Below are 18,866 nucleotides of genomic sequence, written 5' to 3'. Positions count from 1 at the left end.
TAATTCTCCAGATCCCCGGCACCACCCTTAAGCCTAAGAAAGGTTGAAAGGCTGTTGCCACTGCTTTTGAAATTTACAATCTTCCGATGGGGTAACTGAGTAAGTTTTACCCATTTCTTCCTCCGTGTTGGATGCTGACTATCATAAGGGAGTCTGTAAACACTAGGATGATACCAGTAGATTGGAAGAAGCTAATGTGAATATAGCTAAAGAAGCCACATTCATATAAAAATGAAGGAATGCAGGCTATATGTCGATAAAGTGTGGAACTGGAGGTGCACAGCAGATCAGATAACAGCTGAGGGGCAGGAAAGTCCGTGCTTTTCCAGCTCCACATTGTATTGGCTATAAAATATATTAATTTATTTTAAAGTGGTGAAGGAGTTTAATTGGGTACACAGTTACTATTTCTTCCAAGCAAGTCCAAAACTAGGGGCAACAGAAAAAAGAACACATCAGATAAAGTCTAGTAGGAAATTTAGGAGCAGTGCTCATATATAGACGCGAGCACATGACTGAACCAGTGAGGGAATATCCATGACCACAGTGAGGCTTTTACCATACAATTGTACAGACCCTGATTCCTAGCAGTGTGGGCTACATAGGAAATTGACTGTGAGCGCTCAGCAACAACCTCTAGGTGGCGCAGATGGCTCACGTGCTGAGAGGAAGCCAACATCTTTTGGAGGGGACAGAGGCTTTTATAATAACTGATAAGCGAAGGTTTTGCAAATTGACTACTTTTTGTAATAGCCATGTTATTTTGGTAGAGTAATTCCTGAAAACATTAGGAAGACTAATAAGCTGAAGCTTAGCAGAAAAGCAGAGGGTTTTACTGAAACTCTGCGATGAGTTAGACAACACATATTAAATGATCAGGAAGGAGGGAAACTTAAGTGTCAAAGAGGAACAAAATTGGTGGCAGAGGGACCAACTGGTGCTATTGCCCAGGCCCTCACCATGGTCTGAGCCAGGATGGAGTGCAAGAGGAAACTGCCAGGCAACATGGTGCTGGGGAGAGAAGAGTCAGTCTTTTTCAAAATTAAATAAAGTAAAATGTATACACAAAACATTTCAATTTCATTTAAAACTGAGGAATTTTGATAGAGTGCAGAGATGTTGTTTCTTATGATGAAGTCCGAATCTAGGGTCCAGAGATATAAGGTTGTATCCGATTTAAGCCAGGCCAGGGATTCAGAAGTAGTATCCTGGATTTTATATGAACACTCTGGGTGTATTTTATTTTGATGGGGGAGCAGCTAAAATAAGGCAGGCTCCCTCTCCCCATTACCTTCCTACTTGATCCCAAGCTCACCCTTAGATTTCTTCCAGTCAACCTGTTCAGAGATGTTGGATGGTTTTAATCAACCTGTTAGGTGATGTTATGACATTCCTTTGGAATAGGTGAAACTTGAACCCAGGTGTCCTTATCCAGAAGTAGGGACACTGCCACTGTACCACAAACCTCCCCCACCAAAACCCACCCTGATATTACGGAGGGTGGGTGGTGCCAAAATTGATAGCCCACTGACCAGAAGTGAATAAATAAGGGTTGCTTGAACTCGATAGGAATTCATCTAACACTGATACTAATCTTCCCCCAGTACAGTATGATTGGTCAGCAGCACCAGAGGGTGGATCCACCCAATGTGGGCAAATCAAATTAGCCCCAATGCTGTGGAGGAGATATTCCTGGAATGTATACGGGATGGTTTCCTTGGCCAATACGTGGAGGAACCCACTGGAGATCATGCCATCTTAGACTGGGTAATGTATAATGAGAAGGGAATCATTGCAAATCTAGCTGTGCCAGACCCCTTGGAGATGAGTGACCATAACATGATAGAACTTCTTATCAAGTTGGAGAAAGAGGTAGTTGATTCAGAGACTAGGGTGCTGAAACGTAATGAAGGAAATATGAAGATATGAGGCATGAGTTGGTCTTAACAGACTGGGGACAGTTACTTAAAGGGATGACAGTGGATAGGCACTAGCAACCATTCAAGGAACGCTTGGGACAACTCCAACAATTGTTTATTCCTGTCTGGCACAAAAACAAAATGGGTAAGAGGGCCAATCCATGGTTTACAAAGGAAATTAGAGTAGTATCCAATCCAAGGAAGAAGCATACAGATTGGCCAAGAAAAATAATACGTCGGAGGATTGGGAACAGTTTAGAATTCAGCAAAGAAGGACGAAGGGATTGATTAAGAAGGGGAAAATACAGTGTGAAAGTAAGCTTGCAGGGACCATAAAGGCTGACTCAAAGAGCTTCTGTAGGTATGTGAAGAGAAAGAGATTGGTAAAGACGAGTGTAGGTCCCCTATAGACGGAAACAGGGGAATGTGTATGAGGGGACAAAGAAATGGCTGGGGAACTGAACGCATGTTTTGGTTCTGTCACAAATCAGACAATAGAAATGTTGGAGAATGCAAGATTTAGTGCGAGGGAAGAATTGAGGGACATCAATATTGGTAGAGAAATGATGCTGGGAAAATTGACAGGCCTCAAGGCGAATAAAACCCTAGGGCCTGATAAGCTACATCCTGGAGTACTTAAAAAAAAAACTGACTGTAGAAATAGTAGATAATTTGGTGGTCACCTTCCAGGATTCTGTAGACTCTGGAACAGTCCCTGCAGATTGGAGGGTGGCTAGTGTCACTACAATATTCAAAAAGTGAGATAGAGATAAAACAGAGAGAAAATCCATTTTCAAGGATTTTATGACAAAGCATTTAGAAAATAGTGGCAGGATCAGGCAGAATCAGCAGGGATTAATGAAAGCGAAATCATCCTTGAAAAATCTTGTGGAATTCTTTTGAAGATGCAACTAGTAGTAGAGTTGAAAATGGGAGCCAGTCGATGTGGTGTATTTGGACTTTCAGAAAGCGTTTGACAGGTCCCACATAAGAGATTATTGTGCAAGATTAAAATTTATGGGATTGGGGAAAGTGTATTGTAATCGATAGGAAACTGGTTGACAGAGAGGAAACAAAGAAAAGGAATTAATGGGTCCTCTTCAAATTGGCAGATATTAACTAGTGGGGTGCCACAGGGATTAGATATAGAATAGAATCCCTACGGTATGGGAACAGGCCCCTTGGCCCAACAGGTCCACACTGAACCCTAGAGCATTCCACCTAGACCCATCCCCCATAACCCACCTAATCTACACCTCCCTGACCACTGTGAGCAATTTAGCATGGCTAATCTGCCTAACCTGAACATCTTTGGACTGTGGAAGGAAACTGGAGCACCCGGAGGAAATCCACGCTGACACAGGGAGAATGTGCAAACTCCACACAGACAGTCGCCTGAGGCTGTTTTCAAACCCAGGTCCCTGGGGCTGTGAGGCAGCAGTGCTAACCACTGTGCTGCCTAGGTGCTGAGCTTAGTGCTGAGACCCCAGCTATTCACAACATATATTAATGATTTGGATATGGGAACAAAATGGAACATTTAAAAGTTTGTAGGTGATGTCAACTTGGGTGGGAGGGTGACCTGTGACGAGGATGCAGAGATCCTTCTGCTTGATCAGGACCGAGTGGGTGAGCGGGCAGATGCACTATAATTTGGATAAATGAAGAGGGTTATTCACTTTGGGAGCAAAAATAAGAAGAAGGCAAATTACTACTACTGAATTGGGAAATTGGGAGAGGGGAGTGTGCAGTGAGACCTGGGTGTCCTTGTGCACCAGTCACTGAAGGTCAGCATGCAGGTGCAGTAGGCGGTAAAGAAGGCAAATGGCCTTCAGCCTTCATTGCAAGAGGTTTCAAGTACAGGAGCAGGGTTGTGTTGTTGCAGTTGTACTTTGGCCTTGGTGAGGCCACACTTGGAATATTGTGTGCAGATTTGGCCTCCTTTTCTGAGGAAGCATGCTATTGCTCTCGAGGGAGTGCAATGAATGTTTACTAGACTGATTTGGAAGATGGTGGATCTGATGTATGAGGACAGAGTGACTATGTTAGGATTGTTTTCGCTGGAGTTCAGACAAATTTGGGGGGGGGGTGCTTGGAATCTCATAGAGATTTATAAAATCCTAACAGGACTGGACACGGAGGATGTTCCCGATAGTGGGTGTTGTCCAGAACCAGGGATCACGGTGTGAGGATTCAGGATAGACCATGTAGGACGGCGATGATGAGACATTTGTTCACCCAAAGAGTGGTGACTCTGTGTATTTCATTACCTGAGGAAGTAGTTGATGCCAAAACATTGAATGTATTCAAGAGGCAGCTAGATATAGCACTTGGGGTGAATAGGGTCAAAGGTTATGGAGAGGAAGCAGGATTAAGCTGTCTGGTTGGACGATCAGACATGGTCGTGATGAATGGAAGAGCAGGTCTGAAGGGCAGAATGGTCTCCTCCTGCTCCTATCTTCTATGTTTCTGGGTTTCTATGTGGAGGGGCACAGCCCCACTATTCACCAATTTAGCCTCTCCGTGATGTGCTATGCCTGTAGGACACTCTTTCCCTGAGTCTGCCAGTTGACCTGTCTCCCTCTATACATTTCTGCCTAATGCCCTTATTTAATGTATAGACACTGGCAGCATCGGTGGAGAGAAATCAGAGTTAAGATTTCAGGCTCAGTGAAGCTTCTTCAGACTCTGAAGAAGGGCCACTGGACCCAAAACATTAACTCTGATTTCTCTCCGCAGATGCTGCCAGACCTGCTGAGATTTTCCAGCTATTTCTATTTTTGTTTTAGATTTCCGGCATCCGCAGTTCTTTTGGTTTTTTTTGTTACATAAGGAGTCACTAGGTGAACAGCAGAGAAGTCTTTAAGGGAAATCAAGGTTAACAGATGGAAGAGAATTAAAGGATATGTAGACAGGCTTAAACGAAGCAGCACGAGATGGGGCTCATGTGGAGTATTGCATTTTTTGGTCTAAACAAATTATGGCATATCTGTTGGCTGTAAATTCTGTGTAAAATTAGTTTAGAATTATCTGAAGTTTTCCTGACCAAATTATCTGGGCTGCTTGGAGCATTGACTTTCTAAGAACAGTTGGTCACAAGAGAGGACATGATAAATGACAGTTGAGATTCAGAGAGAGAAATACCTGTGGGCTCAATGTCGGTTTGTTTTGTATTCAGAATGATTTCACTGATAAGAGATGTTGACAATTCTTTCCCATTTGTTCTGCTTCAATTGCTGTGGACCTGGTGGGAGCAGTAGCTGGAAAAGCGATGGAAAGTTCATTTTTGAAAGAGATTTATTGAATCCTTCCTCAGTCGAGCAAGATTGGCATCTTGCCTTTCTCTTCTCATTAACTCAACTGGACTATTTGTGGTTCCACAGAAATGGGAAATGGTTGATTTTTTTTTTGTTTCTCTCCCAACTCATTGTTTTCTGTTAGTGCCAAAATTTGCTAAAGGACATGAAATTCTACAATAGACGACAGAGTGTATAACCTGATGCCCTCAATTTTTCTTTAGTTTCGTAAAGAGTCTGCTGAGCTTTTTAAACAATGACAAACAAAAGTCCATCCAAATAATTGATAAATTAGCCACCTAGGATGAAAAAATCTCGCTACTTCCTTGTTTCTTTTCCCCTCCAATTTCCAGTTAGAATAGTTGAATTACGTGTAAAATACGCTGAGGTGTGTACTAGTGAAGTATAGTACATACAAGTAGTATGGAGGTCCTGGACTAATAATCCATTAAATATGAGTTCACATCCTCAAATCACAAGTTGGTAAGAGTTTGAATTGAAATTGATAGCCATTAAAGTGATAGTGAAGCTATTGGATTATCACAAACCTCCAGCTAAGATCCTTTAGACGTAGAAACCTACTGTCCTTGCCTAGTGTAGCCTAGAGATGATTCCAGTCACACATCAAAAGGATTAAATGTTAACTGCACTCTGAAGTGGCCTAGCAAACCGTTGTTATGTCAGGAAAACTAAGAATGCATAATAAATACTGGCCTTACTAGTGATCCCAATAACTAACATTTTTAAGCATCAAGTAAATTTAAGGCATGTTGCATTAACGAAGAACAAACCTTAGTTGCCATCATTCTAAAAATGTTGCTGTGCCTTAGGAGTTTCAGAAATGATAATTTTATTGCCTTTTATTGGGATCCTGCAGTATCCACTGCAAATGATGCTATATCTGTCTTTTTTCCTATCTCCTCCATCTTTCAAAGTGAGACAACAATGCAGACTTCATGAGACCCCAAAAATTGGCCTTGATCCCTGCATCTTTGCAATTTACTGCTCCATTTCAAAACTGCCATTACAAGTCCATGAACATTTTGTTATTTCTCAAATTTGTGCCTTTCTCAGAACACCGTGTTTGCATCTTTCATCAATTATCCACTTTGGTCGCAATACCAAAATAACTACTATCATCAAAAGCACAAGTAACAGCATATGTGACTGATGAGAGTCAAACTGCCATTCACACTCTCCTGTTTTCTTATTGCTGTGTAAATGATCCTCTCGTCCACCAGGCTCGGAGTGGAACACCTGGATCCATTCTTACCAATCTAATTGTAGCTAGAGAATAGCGTCCATTAGTTTCTCCTCTTCCTCCTGTAGAGTTAACCCTAACATCCCTTATGGATCTATACTTGTACCCTCTCCTCCTTTTCCTCCACATGCTGTCCATTGATGGCATCACCCAAAAACAAATATACAATTCTACATCTATGCCGATGACACCAAGCTGTACCCCTGCAACACCCCTCACAACCCCTTCATTGCCTCAGATTGACTGTACAACATCTAGTTATGCATGGACAACAATTTTCTCCAGCTAAACATTGGGGGAGAAAAAACCTGAAAGGTTTCAGTTTTATTGTGTGATGATGGCAGAACTATCAACAATCTCTGTGATTGCTGAAATTCACAGCAACTTTTGCAGTTGGAATATATGCAGAATGAGGAGGCAATGGCCTAGTGGTATCATCACTGGACTGTTAACACAGAGACCCCCAACATAATGTTCTGTCAACCTGGGTTCAAATCCTGCCGCGGCAGATGGTGGAATTTGAATTAAATAAGTATCTGGAATTAAGAGCCTAATGATGACCATGAATCCATTGTCAATTGTCAGAAACACCCATCTGGCTCACAAATGTCCTTTAGGAAAGGGAACTGCCATTCTTACCTGGTCTGGCCTACATGTACCTCCACACCCAAAGCAATGTGGTTGGCACTAAGCTGTCCTCTAGGTAATTAGGGCTGGGTGGTAAATGCTGCCTATTCAGCAACACCCTCATCCTATGAATGAAGAGAAAAGAATAACATGGAAATCAAAATTTTGCTGTCACTGAATGCTCAATTCTACACAGGGTGGAGCTTTCCCAGGTACCCTTAGAATCATAAAAACCAAAAGAACTGTGGAAGCTATAAATCAGGAACTAAAAGTTGCTGGAAAAGCTCAGCAGGTCTGGCAGCATCTCTGAAGGGAAAAAATCAGAGTTAACGTTTCGGGTCCGGTTCTGAGGAAGGGTCACCGGACCTGAAACATTTAACTCTGAATTTTTTTCTTCACAGATGCTGCCAGACCTGCTGTGCTTTTACAGAAAATTGTTTTTTGACCCTTAGAATCATGATTTGATGGGAACTATAATTCCAAGATTTGGCCTTTCTTTTTTTTTTAAAAAAAGGTCTTGCTGAAACTAGGTGTCGAATTAGTTGTAGGTAGTTTTATGGTGTTACACTATAACTCGAGAATTACTGCATGATACTTGTACTGGCCCTGGAGTCCAAATGATTCTTTTTATAACGTATGCAGTCCTTTCATCTTAATAATAGAACATAGAACATGGAACAATACAGCACCGAACAGGCCCTTCAGTCCTCGATGTTGCGCCGACCTGTGAACTAATCTAAGCCCCTAATCCTATACTTCCATTACTTGACAACTTTTAAACTAAAAGGAAAGGATTGTAAATATTTCAGCTTCCACATGTGCAGTGCTTGCTGACATTATAGCCTCAACATGCCAGAACATCCCATTAACTAGTTCGTGAACTGCAGCAAGTGACATCAACAACGAGCTCCCTCCCTTTGGCTTTGATCCCAAAAAATGGGTCAATGTCTTTGGTTGTAGAATTGTACAGTATGGAAGATGCTGTTTGGCTCATCGAGTCTGTACTGCTATAACTGTGCTAGTACCTAGACTAACTCCACTCTTCTGCACTAAACCCATAGCCTAGGTCCCTGCTTCAAACCCTATTTTCTAGCAATGAAGTTCATCCTTCTCATTGGTGATTGCATAAGGCAGAACCAGACTTTTTGCCACCACCTTGATGTATTTGATCTTAGACTTTGCAGCCACACATCTATGCTAGCCTTGAGGTAAGCCATTTTCACTTCAGTGACCTCACCCAACTTGACCCATGCCACTGCTTATCTGCTGTCTGAAACACTCATCTGTGTCTTTGTTACCTCCAGATTTGAAGACAATAATGCCTTGTCCGTCCGAACGGCACAGTCTCTTCCAGTCCTACAATCCCCTACAATTTCAACATTGCTCTTGAGTATCCCCAATTTTAATGACTGTACTAGCTGTGGCTGAGCATCCAGTTTCCAGTCCTCTGCGTTCTGAAATTCTTGCCCTAAACTTCTTGTGGTCTTAAGAGTATCATCTACGTGGTCACACCTAGCACTTTATCAAGAGATTGTTGTCTTGTGGGTGGGATGTTAAACTCAGGTTAAACCAATTTCAGTGGGTGAGATGGATATTGAAAATTGCATGGAACTGTTCAAATTGCAGGGAGTTCTTCTGATTTCCTGGCCATTTAGTTGATTATCACCAAAATGGTCACTAGTTGATCGTGGTCTGTGTCGAGAACATGAGCTTTATAATAAACTAGGCAAAGATGCTGTGCAAGAATTAATTCCACTCCCGGTGATCACTGGCACCAAGACTTTGCTTGGCTGGTGATGAGAAGGGCACTACTTGTTAGACCCTTCGTGTATGCCGGGCTCTCTGCGCTACTGCACACTGCCTTCGAAGTGGCTGCAGGGGAGTAGAGACTGTCACACATCTCCTTCTGGAATGTGTCTTTGCTAAGAAAGCCTGGATAGAGATGGAGTGACTTTTGTTGAGTTTCATCCCAAATGACACTATGATGCGAGCGTTCTACAGTCTGTTGCCCGGGTCGCGCACAGACAAACATTGACTGCGTCTGGTAGGGATTCCATTAACTCGGTGAAAGATGCTTTTTGGTATACCCGAAATTTGTTGGCCTTCCAAAACAAGGAGTTGACCTTGACCTTGAGTGTTGCAGACTGGCACATTCCGAGGTCCAGGACCACATTCTGAGGGATGCACTGAAGCTTGGGGCAGCTACCATCAAGGCACAGTGGGGAGAGACCACCATTTAAGAGATTTCTGCTGAAGTTAAATGGGGGTCTATTCGGTTATTAGACACCACCCACTACTCTTCCCCCTGTCCCTCCATATGTAAATATTATCTTGTACAAGTAAGAAATGCCTTTAGTTTGTTTGTTGGATACTCAAACTCCAATGTTTGTTTGTTTCTTTTCATACTACTGTACAGACCTGAACTGCATCAGTGATGATGTGTGTGTATATAAAAGATATTTTTATGGATAAAGTATACTACTGAAATGAAAACAAACCACTCCGCTTTATTAATGACTTGGTGGGCAGAATTTTAATTGCGAGGCATGGATGTTTTCAGGGCAAGTGAGAAAGTTTTTCAACATATTTGCCTCAACATATTTTTCAACATATGCCTCCAACCTGCCCATTTCTGGAGGTGAGGCAGTTATGATCATCCTGTGAGCTGTTAAGTGATGGGCTGACGTTAAAATACAAAATATATAGAAACACTTGAACTCGAAAGATGTGATACAAAGAATGTGGTCAAACAAATGAAGAAAGTCTAATTGTAAATTGCTTTTACAAATGATAGTGAATAAAAATTGATACAGTTGTCAGTAATGTTAATTATTGTTTTGTCTTATGCTTTTCTCTCAATGTTGCTGTTTATGGATTTTTCTGCTACCTTAGGCTGAGCAGAATTATGAAGTTAAGTTAATTTTCTGTTTGTCTCTATTGAATAGCAAAGCATAACAATTCCAACTGGTAAAGCCATGTTAATCTCCTTTTTTCTTTTTCAGCCCTAAGCCAACTGTACCAATCATCATCTCTGGTGCTTTAGCAAGGGTAAGACAGAATTTACTTCTCCATTTTTCTCAATTTCTGTGAGACATCGATTTATATTTAGAGAGAGCAGTTTTAAAAGTTTGAGGTTGCTAAATGTATAGCTGAGCTGTTAGCACATGGAGTAAAAGTGAATGGTTAATGCTTCAGGTGTGGACACTTCAACGCGTCCAAAACATTTCAATACTTTTTCTCCTCCACCTGCAGGCTGATTCTCTGTATTTCCAGTGGTTTTGTGTATTTGAAAAATTCCAATCTTTACCTGCAGGAGCCTAGTGTTTATAGCTGACCCATTTGACTTTAATCTTGTTATATTTTTATTGAGTGCCACAAGATTTGTAATGGCATTCATTATGCAGTACATTCCAGTGCCTGGCACAGTTAATGCCACTTTGATGCAACCATTCCTCTTCTGACTTGCAGTCTCTCTAGGTACCATACTCACTGTTCAATATCTACAGCAGGGACCTCAGACTGCCCAACAAAGTAATCTGAAATGCTGCCACCAATCCCAGTACATGACAGACCTGTCTGTACCAGCTGTTCCTGGAGCTCAGGAACTCCTACTAACAACCATGACCCCCTTCTCTCCCTCGCCTGCCAATACCACCCCCTCAACCCTGGCCTGTGGGCTGCTGGCAGAACTGAACTTAGCTGTAATAGCCCCTGATCTTCACCCAAGATGATGGCCACAATAGAGGGAGCCAGATGGTCAAGCTGAGTAGGCTCACCAAGCTATGGCCCAGCAGATGCTGGAGGCAGTGGTAGCCAACAAGAGGGCTGCTATAAATACATGTGAAAGACAACACCACGCAGCAGCCGCAAAACAGCCAAAAGTAAGTAAAAACCAAAAGAACTGTGGATCTGTAAATCAGGAACAAAAACAAAGTTGCTGGAAAAGCTCAGCAGGCCTGGCAGCATCTGTGAAGGAGAAAACAGAGTTAACATTTCGGGTCCGGTGACTGAGTTCTGAGGAAGGGTCACCGGACCCGAAATGTTAACTCTGTTTTCTCCTCCACAGATGCTGCCAGACCCTCTGAGCTTTTCCAGCAACTTTGTTTTTGAGCCAGAAGTAAGTGATGACCCTAGGTGGCAGCTGGGAGCCCGTTATCCAATGAGCAGCAGCCCCACCCTGCCACAGAACCACCCTCTCCCCTGCAAGCTTCCAGTTCCTCAGCTGGTGCATCTGTTGTAGGTGAGTACAATATTACATCCTTCTTTTAAAATAGGTTTCAAAATGTATGTATAAGTATTTTTATTTTAATTTGCCGGTGTAGGACGTTACTCATTTAAAGTACTGTAATTTTCTTTTCTGCTTACGGAAGACCCCACAGGAACCTATTTCCAGTTTATGGATGATGAATGAACAGGATTTGATTGCAAACTTTGAATGAGCTTAAGTTTTTGTCAGGTGGGAAGTGGGAGGCCAGGCAGGAGAGTAATATAATGGCCCAGTTTAGGTGTAATAAAAACAACACAGCAGGTGAGCTGAGGCAGGCACAGGGCACTGTTACTGACTATGGATACGTAGATAGAAGGCCATCTCAGTCAATTAGAAAGCCAAGGCTGAAAAATGCCCAGTTTTAGCCTCAGGCCTTTTCTGTGGAGAAGGTGTGACTAGGTGGTTAGTGAACGGAGTTTATGATGGGGACTGATTTCTAAATATCTGAAAGGAATTTCTGCTCATCCGATACTGGACAACTGACATGCCATAGGGCTAGGATTAGGAATATCAAATTGGTAAACAGTGGGAAATTTGTGGTAAGGTAGAGCTGGAAGTATACCTATAGAACCTGATGGATTTTCAGATGACGTTGCCAAGGACAGCATCCAGATGAGAAATTGGAAGTGTTACGGGTAAATGCTTGGATGATAACATTGGAAGAGTGGGAAGAGAGCCATTGCAGGTAATTCTTTGACCACCACTGGATATATGGAATCAGATGAGTGATCCATGCAGCTGGCCAGTGATGGAGAGATATTTGAAGAAGAGAAGCATGTGGTCACTTATGCTTAAGGTGCCAGACAGACCAAGGCCAATGAAGAGATTTTATCATGTTATAGTTGCAGAATATATAAGCTGTGTCTTTAAATAAGGCTATTTTAGTGTAGTAGCAGGGCACAAACTGAGTTCAGGGACTTTGGAGAGGTCAGAGTTTGGAGCTGGGTTACAGTTTGCAAGGAAGAGGAGTTCCATGTATAAAACTGAAAGGACATGTTTGAATCAGCCCTCTCAAACAAAATACCACAAGACCAGGGGCTACGCCCCCTCAAGAGAGGGAATGGATAACAGAGGTGAGGATGGTAAGTTTGGTCAACAATTTGTTGAGTATAGGATCAGAGGAGGGGCAGGTGGGTTTCATATACGAGACAAACTCTGAAAGAAATGAGAATCGGGGAAAGACTTGGGGAGGTTGGACCTCTGGGCTAAAAAGTGGCTGTGTGGCATTCCAGTTTGAACATTCTCACCAGCTTCCATTTGAGCGATTTGTCTCTACTGGTCAGAAGGATGTAGGTAGATGGGCATTCTGAACCAATAGTTTCAGGGTTTAAAATATTTAAGGGTCGAGTGGGCATTTTCCAAGCTTGTGCCTGTTTTCATACAGCAGTACTAATTTTTGCCACGAGATGTTACCTGTCAAATATGTCACTGAAATTATTATATATCTACTGTTCGGATTGTGTTATTTATCTGTCACTTATTTGAAAATAGCAGCCTGGAATTGTTTGCCCCATTCATTCTGAATGGGGATTTTTGCATCTGTCATTTTGACGTTGATGGGAAGGCTAGGGAAAATCTGTCAGAAACAACTTACAACAGGAAACCGCTTCAGGCAGTTCTCTTCTCCATTAACCCTTGCAAATGGATTTATGGACCACTTTGAGTATCCGCATTGCATGGTTGCTGTCGCACTCATTTTTGGGAAATTACCTATTGTAAAAATGAATTAATTTAGCTAAAGGAAGATGGGGGGGCTTAACTGTCACATAATGGAAAGATTTTTTTTAAAAAGGGGAACTTGCATTTTTTGTGATGTTTCATTAGATGCATTTCAGCCAGTGAATTAAAGTTTTGAAATGTTGTCACTATTGTAATATAAACAGAGAACTTTTGCTGAACCGAGACATCCATGCCTTCTACAAAGCAGCACCCAGTAAGCTCTCCTCTTGTGTGGAGAAATTAATTTAACCATGGTTAAGTTGGTTGATCTTTTGCCTCTTCTGATTCAGAAGGTTGTAGATTCAAGTCCTCAACCAGAATTCAGTGTATAATTCAAACAGGCAGTCCAGTGCAGGGCCAGTGAAGTGATGCATTGATGGAGGTTGACGTTTTTGATGGGGTTAATGGAGATAAACTGCTCCCTTTGGTGGAAGAATCTAAAACAAAGGGGATAACCTACACTGAACTGTTAAGTGATGACATCAGAAAGCAATTCTTTGCACAGGGCATAGTGGAAATCTAAAGCTCCTTCCAGCCTGAATAGGCACTAAAGATAACCCTGATTGGAAATTTCAAAACTGAGGTTGATGGCTTTTCGTTTGAGATTGGATATTAAGGGTTGTTGACCAAAGATGTGCAGATTGAGTTAAGAATCAGAGTAACCGTGATCTAACTGAAAGACAAAACAGGCTTCATTCCTGAAAACGGACATTCATACCTTTAGCTTATGTTGTGAAACCGAGAACCAATTAACCTTCTCACATAGAAGTCAAAAGAAAGAGCTCTTATGATGCAATATTACTGCCCCTATCTCTAGGCTAGGAAGCCCATTTTCAAATCCCACGTACTCCAGAAATGTATGGTTACATCTCTGAATAAGTTAATTGGAAAATATCTGTAGAAGTCAACAAGTCCCATGAACTATTTCAAATGAGCTTTCCCTACTGCCCTGACCAACATTTGTCCCTGAACTAATATCACTTGAAGAAAAAGAATCATATGGTCATTACAGCAGTTCTGAAAACAGGTTGGCTGCCAGTTCTCATTACAGCAGTGACTACATTTCAAAAACATGTTTCATTTTCTGTAAAATTCTTTGGAATCACTGAAGGTTATGAAAGATGCTTTATGAAGTTCATCTTTTTCCCCAAATTAGATAAATTTCTTTTTAAGAAAGCAAATTATTGCAGGCGATGGAAATCTGAAATATAAACAAAGTGCTAGAGAAACAGAATATGTCTGGCAGTGTCTGTGCAAAGAGAAACAGAGTTGATGTTTGGAGTCCTGCACATCTTCTCATTTGGGATATTGGGTTCAAAACGTTAACTCACTCCACAGGTGCTACCAGACTTGCTGTGCTTCTCCAGGATTACTTCTGTTGTTTTCCGAGATAATGGGAACTGCAGATGCTGGAGAATCCAAGATAACAAAGTGTGATGCTGGATGAACACAGCAGGCAAAGCAGCATCTCAGGAGCACAAAAGCTGATGTTTTGGGCCTAGACCCTTCTTCAGAGAGGGTTCTGAAATAAATAGGGAGAGAGGGGGAGGCGGGCCAAAGATGGATAGAGGAGAAGATAGGTGGAGAGGAGAGTATAGGTGGGGAGGGGATAAGTCAGTCCGGGGAGGACGGACAGGTCAAGGAGGCGGGATGTGGTTAATAGGTGGAAAATGGAGGTGCGGCTTGAGGTGGGAGGAGGGGATAGGTGAGAGGAAGAACAGGTTAGGGAGGTGGGGACGAGCTGGGCTGGTTTTGTGATGCAGTGGGGGAGGGGGGGATTTTGAAGCTTGTGAAGTCCACATTGATACCATTGGGCTGCAGGGTTCCCAAGCAGAATATGAGTTGCTGTTCCTGCAACCTTCGGGTGGCATCATTGTGGCACTGCAGGAGGCCCATGATGGACATATCATCTAAAGAATGGGAAGGGGAGTTAAAATGGTTCGCGGCTGGGAGGTGCAGTTGTTTATTGCGAACCGAGTGGAGGTGTTCTGCAAAGCATTCCCCAAGCCTCCACTTGGTTTCCCCAATGTAGAGGAAGCCACACCAGGGAGGGTGGTTGCAGTATACTACGTTGGCAATGTGCAGGGGAACCTCTGCTTAATATGGAAAGTCATCTTGGGGCCTGGGATGGGGGTGAGGGAGGTGGTGTGGGGGCAAGTGTAGCACTCCCCACCTATACTCTCCTCTCCACCTATCTTCTCCTCTATCCATCTTCGGTCCACCTCCCCCTCTCTCCCTATTTATTTCCGAACCCTCTCCCCATCCCCCCCTCTCTGATGAAGGGCCTAGGCCCAAAACGTCAGCTTTTGTGCTCCTCTGATGCTTGGCCTGCTGTGTTCATCCAGCTTCACACTTTGTTATCTTTACTTCTGTTGTTTGTCTTATGTCGTTCAATACAGACTAATTGTGCTGTTTTCACCCATCCATAGGGGGATAAGGACTTTCCCCCAGCTGCTGCCCAGGTTGCCCACCAGAAGCCGTGCCCATCAGTGGAAAAGCTGCCGATTTCACACCAGATCAATCATTCCATTCACCAGCCTCGCAAGTGAAGGATGTGACTCTTCGAATGAACATACCAAAATCTGTGGGAAATGTTGTTTCGTTTGGACGCCTGATGTCTGATAATTGAAGAAATCTTCTGATTTTACGAAAAGAGCTGCAGTTTTAAATTTTGTAAACCCTTACTGAAACACATTTGAGCAAATAATAGCCATTTTTAATTAAATTGGCATCTGAGATAAAATTTTGTTTTTGATATTTCAGAAATAATAGATAAGTATTTATTTGCCTCTGGGATAAATGGGTCAAACACTCAATCAATATATGCGTGCAGATGCTCCTGTGTGTATGTTATGCATGATGCATGCATGTGTAACCTCATGGACAAATTTACTGCTGATCCACGCTGACTCAGTATATGTGTTGAGAATTTTACAGAAGGCATAACTGGGGACAACGCTGTGCCTGAAGAAAACACAAAGATCAGTGAAAGTGCATGCTGTGAAATTGGAGTATACTTTCCTGAATCTTGAATTCCCATTTTCTCAATCCGGTCATCCCTAGGGCTACACTTACCTACAATGGCATCAGGAGGAGCTCTCATTTGGCTCCTCTGATGGCTTTCTCTGTGGCGAGTGTCATGTCCACAGGTGTTTGACTGCGAAGGCACAGTGATGGTGCAGCAAATAAAATAGGGGATGGTGAAGAGGCCAGAATAAGAGGAGAGCCAATATCTTAAAAGGTGCAGGGGCTGGAGGTGATGATAGATGAAGTCAAGACCATGGAGCTATTTAAATACAAGAATAAAACGACCCACCTATCTTTTCCAGCCCCACTCCTTTCTCTCTTTTTGTTTTTCTGAGCTCGCTTCCCCTCCTCCATTTCTGAAGAAGGGTCCCGACCCGAAACATCAACTTTCCTGCTCCTCTTATGCTCCCTGGCCTGCTGTGTTCCTCCAGCTCCACACTGTTATTTCGAATGGCAGGGTTTTTGGCGAGAGACACATGATGCAGGTAGACAGTGAAAATGATAACTATCTGTAAGGAAGGCAAGATGATGGTTTCAGCAGCAGCTAAGCTGAGACAGGAATAGAGTTGGACAATGTTATGGAGTAAGCAATAGCCACTCTTAGTGATAATCTGGCTGGCAAGCCTGTCTCAAGGTCAAATAGCAACAAGTTTGCGAATGGTCTGGCTTAGTTACAGACATTTGCCGGGGAGAAGGATGAGATCAGGAGCTAGGCAAGTGAGTTTGTAGCAGAGTCTGAGATCAGCAGCATCAGTTTCTCCCCATTGTTTAATTTGAGAAACTTTCTGCTCCTCCAGTGCTGGATGCCAGACAGGCAGTCTGATAATGTTGTGATGAGAGAATATTGAAGAGGGGCCTGGTGAAGTAGAGCTGGGTACTGTTAGTGTAGATGTGACATGCAATATTGTTTGTTTTGAATGATGTCCCAGAGGAAATAACATTTCGATGAGAAATAGGAGGGGACCAGCGTAGGCCCTTGGGAACGCCAGAGGTAATGGTGAGAGTTTGGGAAGAGAAGCCATTGCAATTGTCATTGTGAATACGATTGGATAAATAAGAATGAAAGAGTATGGACGCTCATTTCGGCAGGCAAGAGAAGAGGAAGAAGATAGTCTGCTCAACTGTGTAAAAGGAACCATACCAATTGAGCAGGAGAAAAGATTGTTACTTTTCTTTTGTCCAACTCAGCGATTTATAGAGAACGCTTGATGTGATTACATATCTCAAGATGCTTCATTAGAGCATTTTGAGGCATGTATGGAGAAATTGGATGAGGTGGTTAAAATCTCAGTCAACGAGTGAAGTTTTATGGAGTGTCTTGAGGAAGGATGAAGTCTGAGAGCTACTAAGATGAGACGAGTGGAGCCTAGGTCCTAATAGACTATCACCAGGAAACAAACTTGCACTCGTCTTCAAAATTGTGCCACAGAATCTTTGGTGTCCACCTGAAATGGTAGACAGGGCCTTGGTTTAATGTCTCAGTCTGCAAGATAGCATCACAATGGTGTCACGGTCCTTTAGTGCTGCATTGTGAGAATCAGGCAGTACACACTCTGCGTAGATCACTGAATGATGAAGTCATTTAACAGGTTCAAATAAAAACAGAATATGTGTAAACTGCGAAGCAACACTACAATTTCAGGTAGTTGCCAGTTGGATTGAGCAGAAAGAAGACATTTAACATTGAGAAGTGCAGTTCCAGGGAAAATGAGACAAAGAACAAAAGTGGAAGAGATTAGTGGAGGACAGGAGTTGTTAAATTGTAAAAGGTATGATGGTACAAGGCAAAAGGAAGTGGTAATGGGACCGGTATATATGAAATAAAATCCAGTGGACCTTTTAAATCGCAACAGCAAGGTCATAACCAGTACCTGCTGTCTGGAAAAAAATTTGGAGCATGAGGATAATCTGGAATGATCAAAATCAATATTGAAGCTTGAAGGCTGTATAATGCCTTTTTGAAAGATGAGGTTCTATTCTTTGAGTTTCTGTTGAGTTTTATTTGAACATTGTTACGGGGCTAAGGTCAGAGTTGGAGTGGGATCACAGCTGTGAAAAAAGGAATGAGACCCAATTACGTGCTGCTTGAGTGAGCTTTGTGCATATAGACTGCAAATGGACTCGATGAAAATGACACTGATTGTAATGCGCTCAATACAATATGTTCCACAGGGACCAATGCAGAGATACTGCAAGCAGTTAGGCAGCTGTGTTTATTTACTAATTTGCTGTTTACATTTTCTAAGTGTCATACATTTTTGTTGTATTTTACCTATTGTGAGCACAAGTTGGGCAATTATCCATGTATGAAAAAAAAAGCTCTCGTCAAGTTGCATCTGTGAGGCTTTACGCTGTCGCGAAGACACTGAGCAGCAGATAGCAATTCCCACAAACAAGGAAGCTGGCACTATAGACTGCTGTACAGACTCCCATGACTCTCATAATCTGAGAGTGACAATGGCAGATGAAGAAAGGAACTAACCTGCTCCCAAGACTGGTGAAGGTCAGGGACAGTTGACATCAAGAAGCTAACCGAGAATTAAGAACAGAAATTGCTCGAAAAACTCACGAGGTCTGGCAGGTACTGTGGACAGAAAACCGAGTTAACATTGCAGGTCCAGTGACTGAACAAATCGTGAAGAAGGGTCACTGAATCCAAAAAGTTAACTCTGGTTTCTCTCCACAGATACTGTCAGACCTGCTGAGTTTTTCCAGCAATCTCTGTTTTTGTTTCTGATTTTCAGCACCCA

General features: G+C 42.5%; 1 protein-coding gene across 1 annotated transcript in view; it reads left to right on the top strand.

The window, feature by feature from the left end:
* Window positions 1–15,832, top strand: part of dap (death-associated protein) — an 86,139-nt gene extending 70,307 nt beyond the window's left edge. The window contains exons 3-4 of the mRNA XM_048549730.2: window positions 10,106–10,151; window positions 15,519–15,832. Of these exons, the coding sequence (XP_048405687.1) occupies window positions 10,106–10,151; window positions 15,519–15,638 (166 nt within the window). The 3' untranslated portion in view covers window positions 15,639–15,832. The remainder of the gene's footprint in view (window positions 1–10,105; window positions 10,152–15,518) is intronic.
* Window positions 15,833–18,866: the final 3,034 nt, after the last annotated feature.

Source organism: Stegostoma tigrinum, chromosome 2, assembly GCF_030684315.1.
Source record: "Stegostoma tigrinum isolate sSteTig4 chromosome 2, sSteTig4.hap1, whole genome shotgun sequence".
Taxonomy (NCBI): Eukaryota; Metazoa; Chordata; class Chondrichthyes; order Orectolobiformes; family Stegostomatidae; genus Stegostoma; species Stegostoma tigrinum.
Note: the sequence above shows the minus strand (reverse complement) of the source record. Positions and strands in the feature narration are given on the sequence as shown.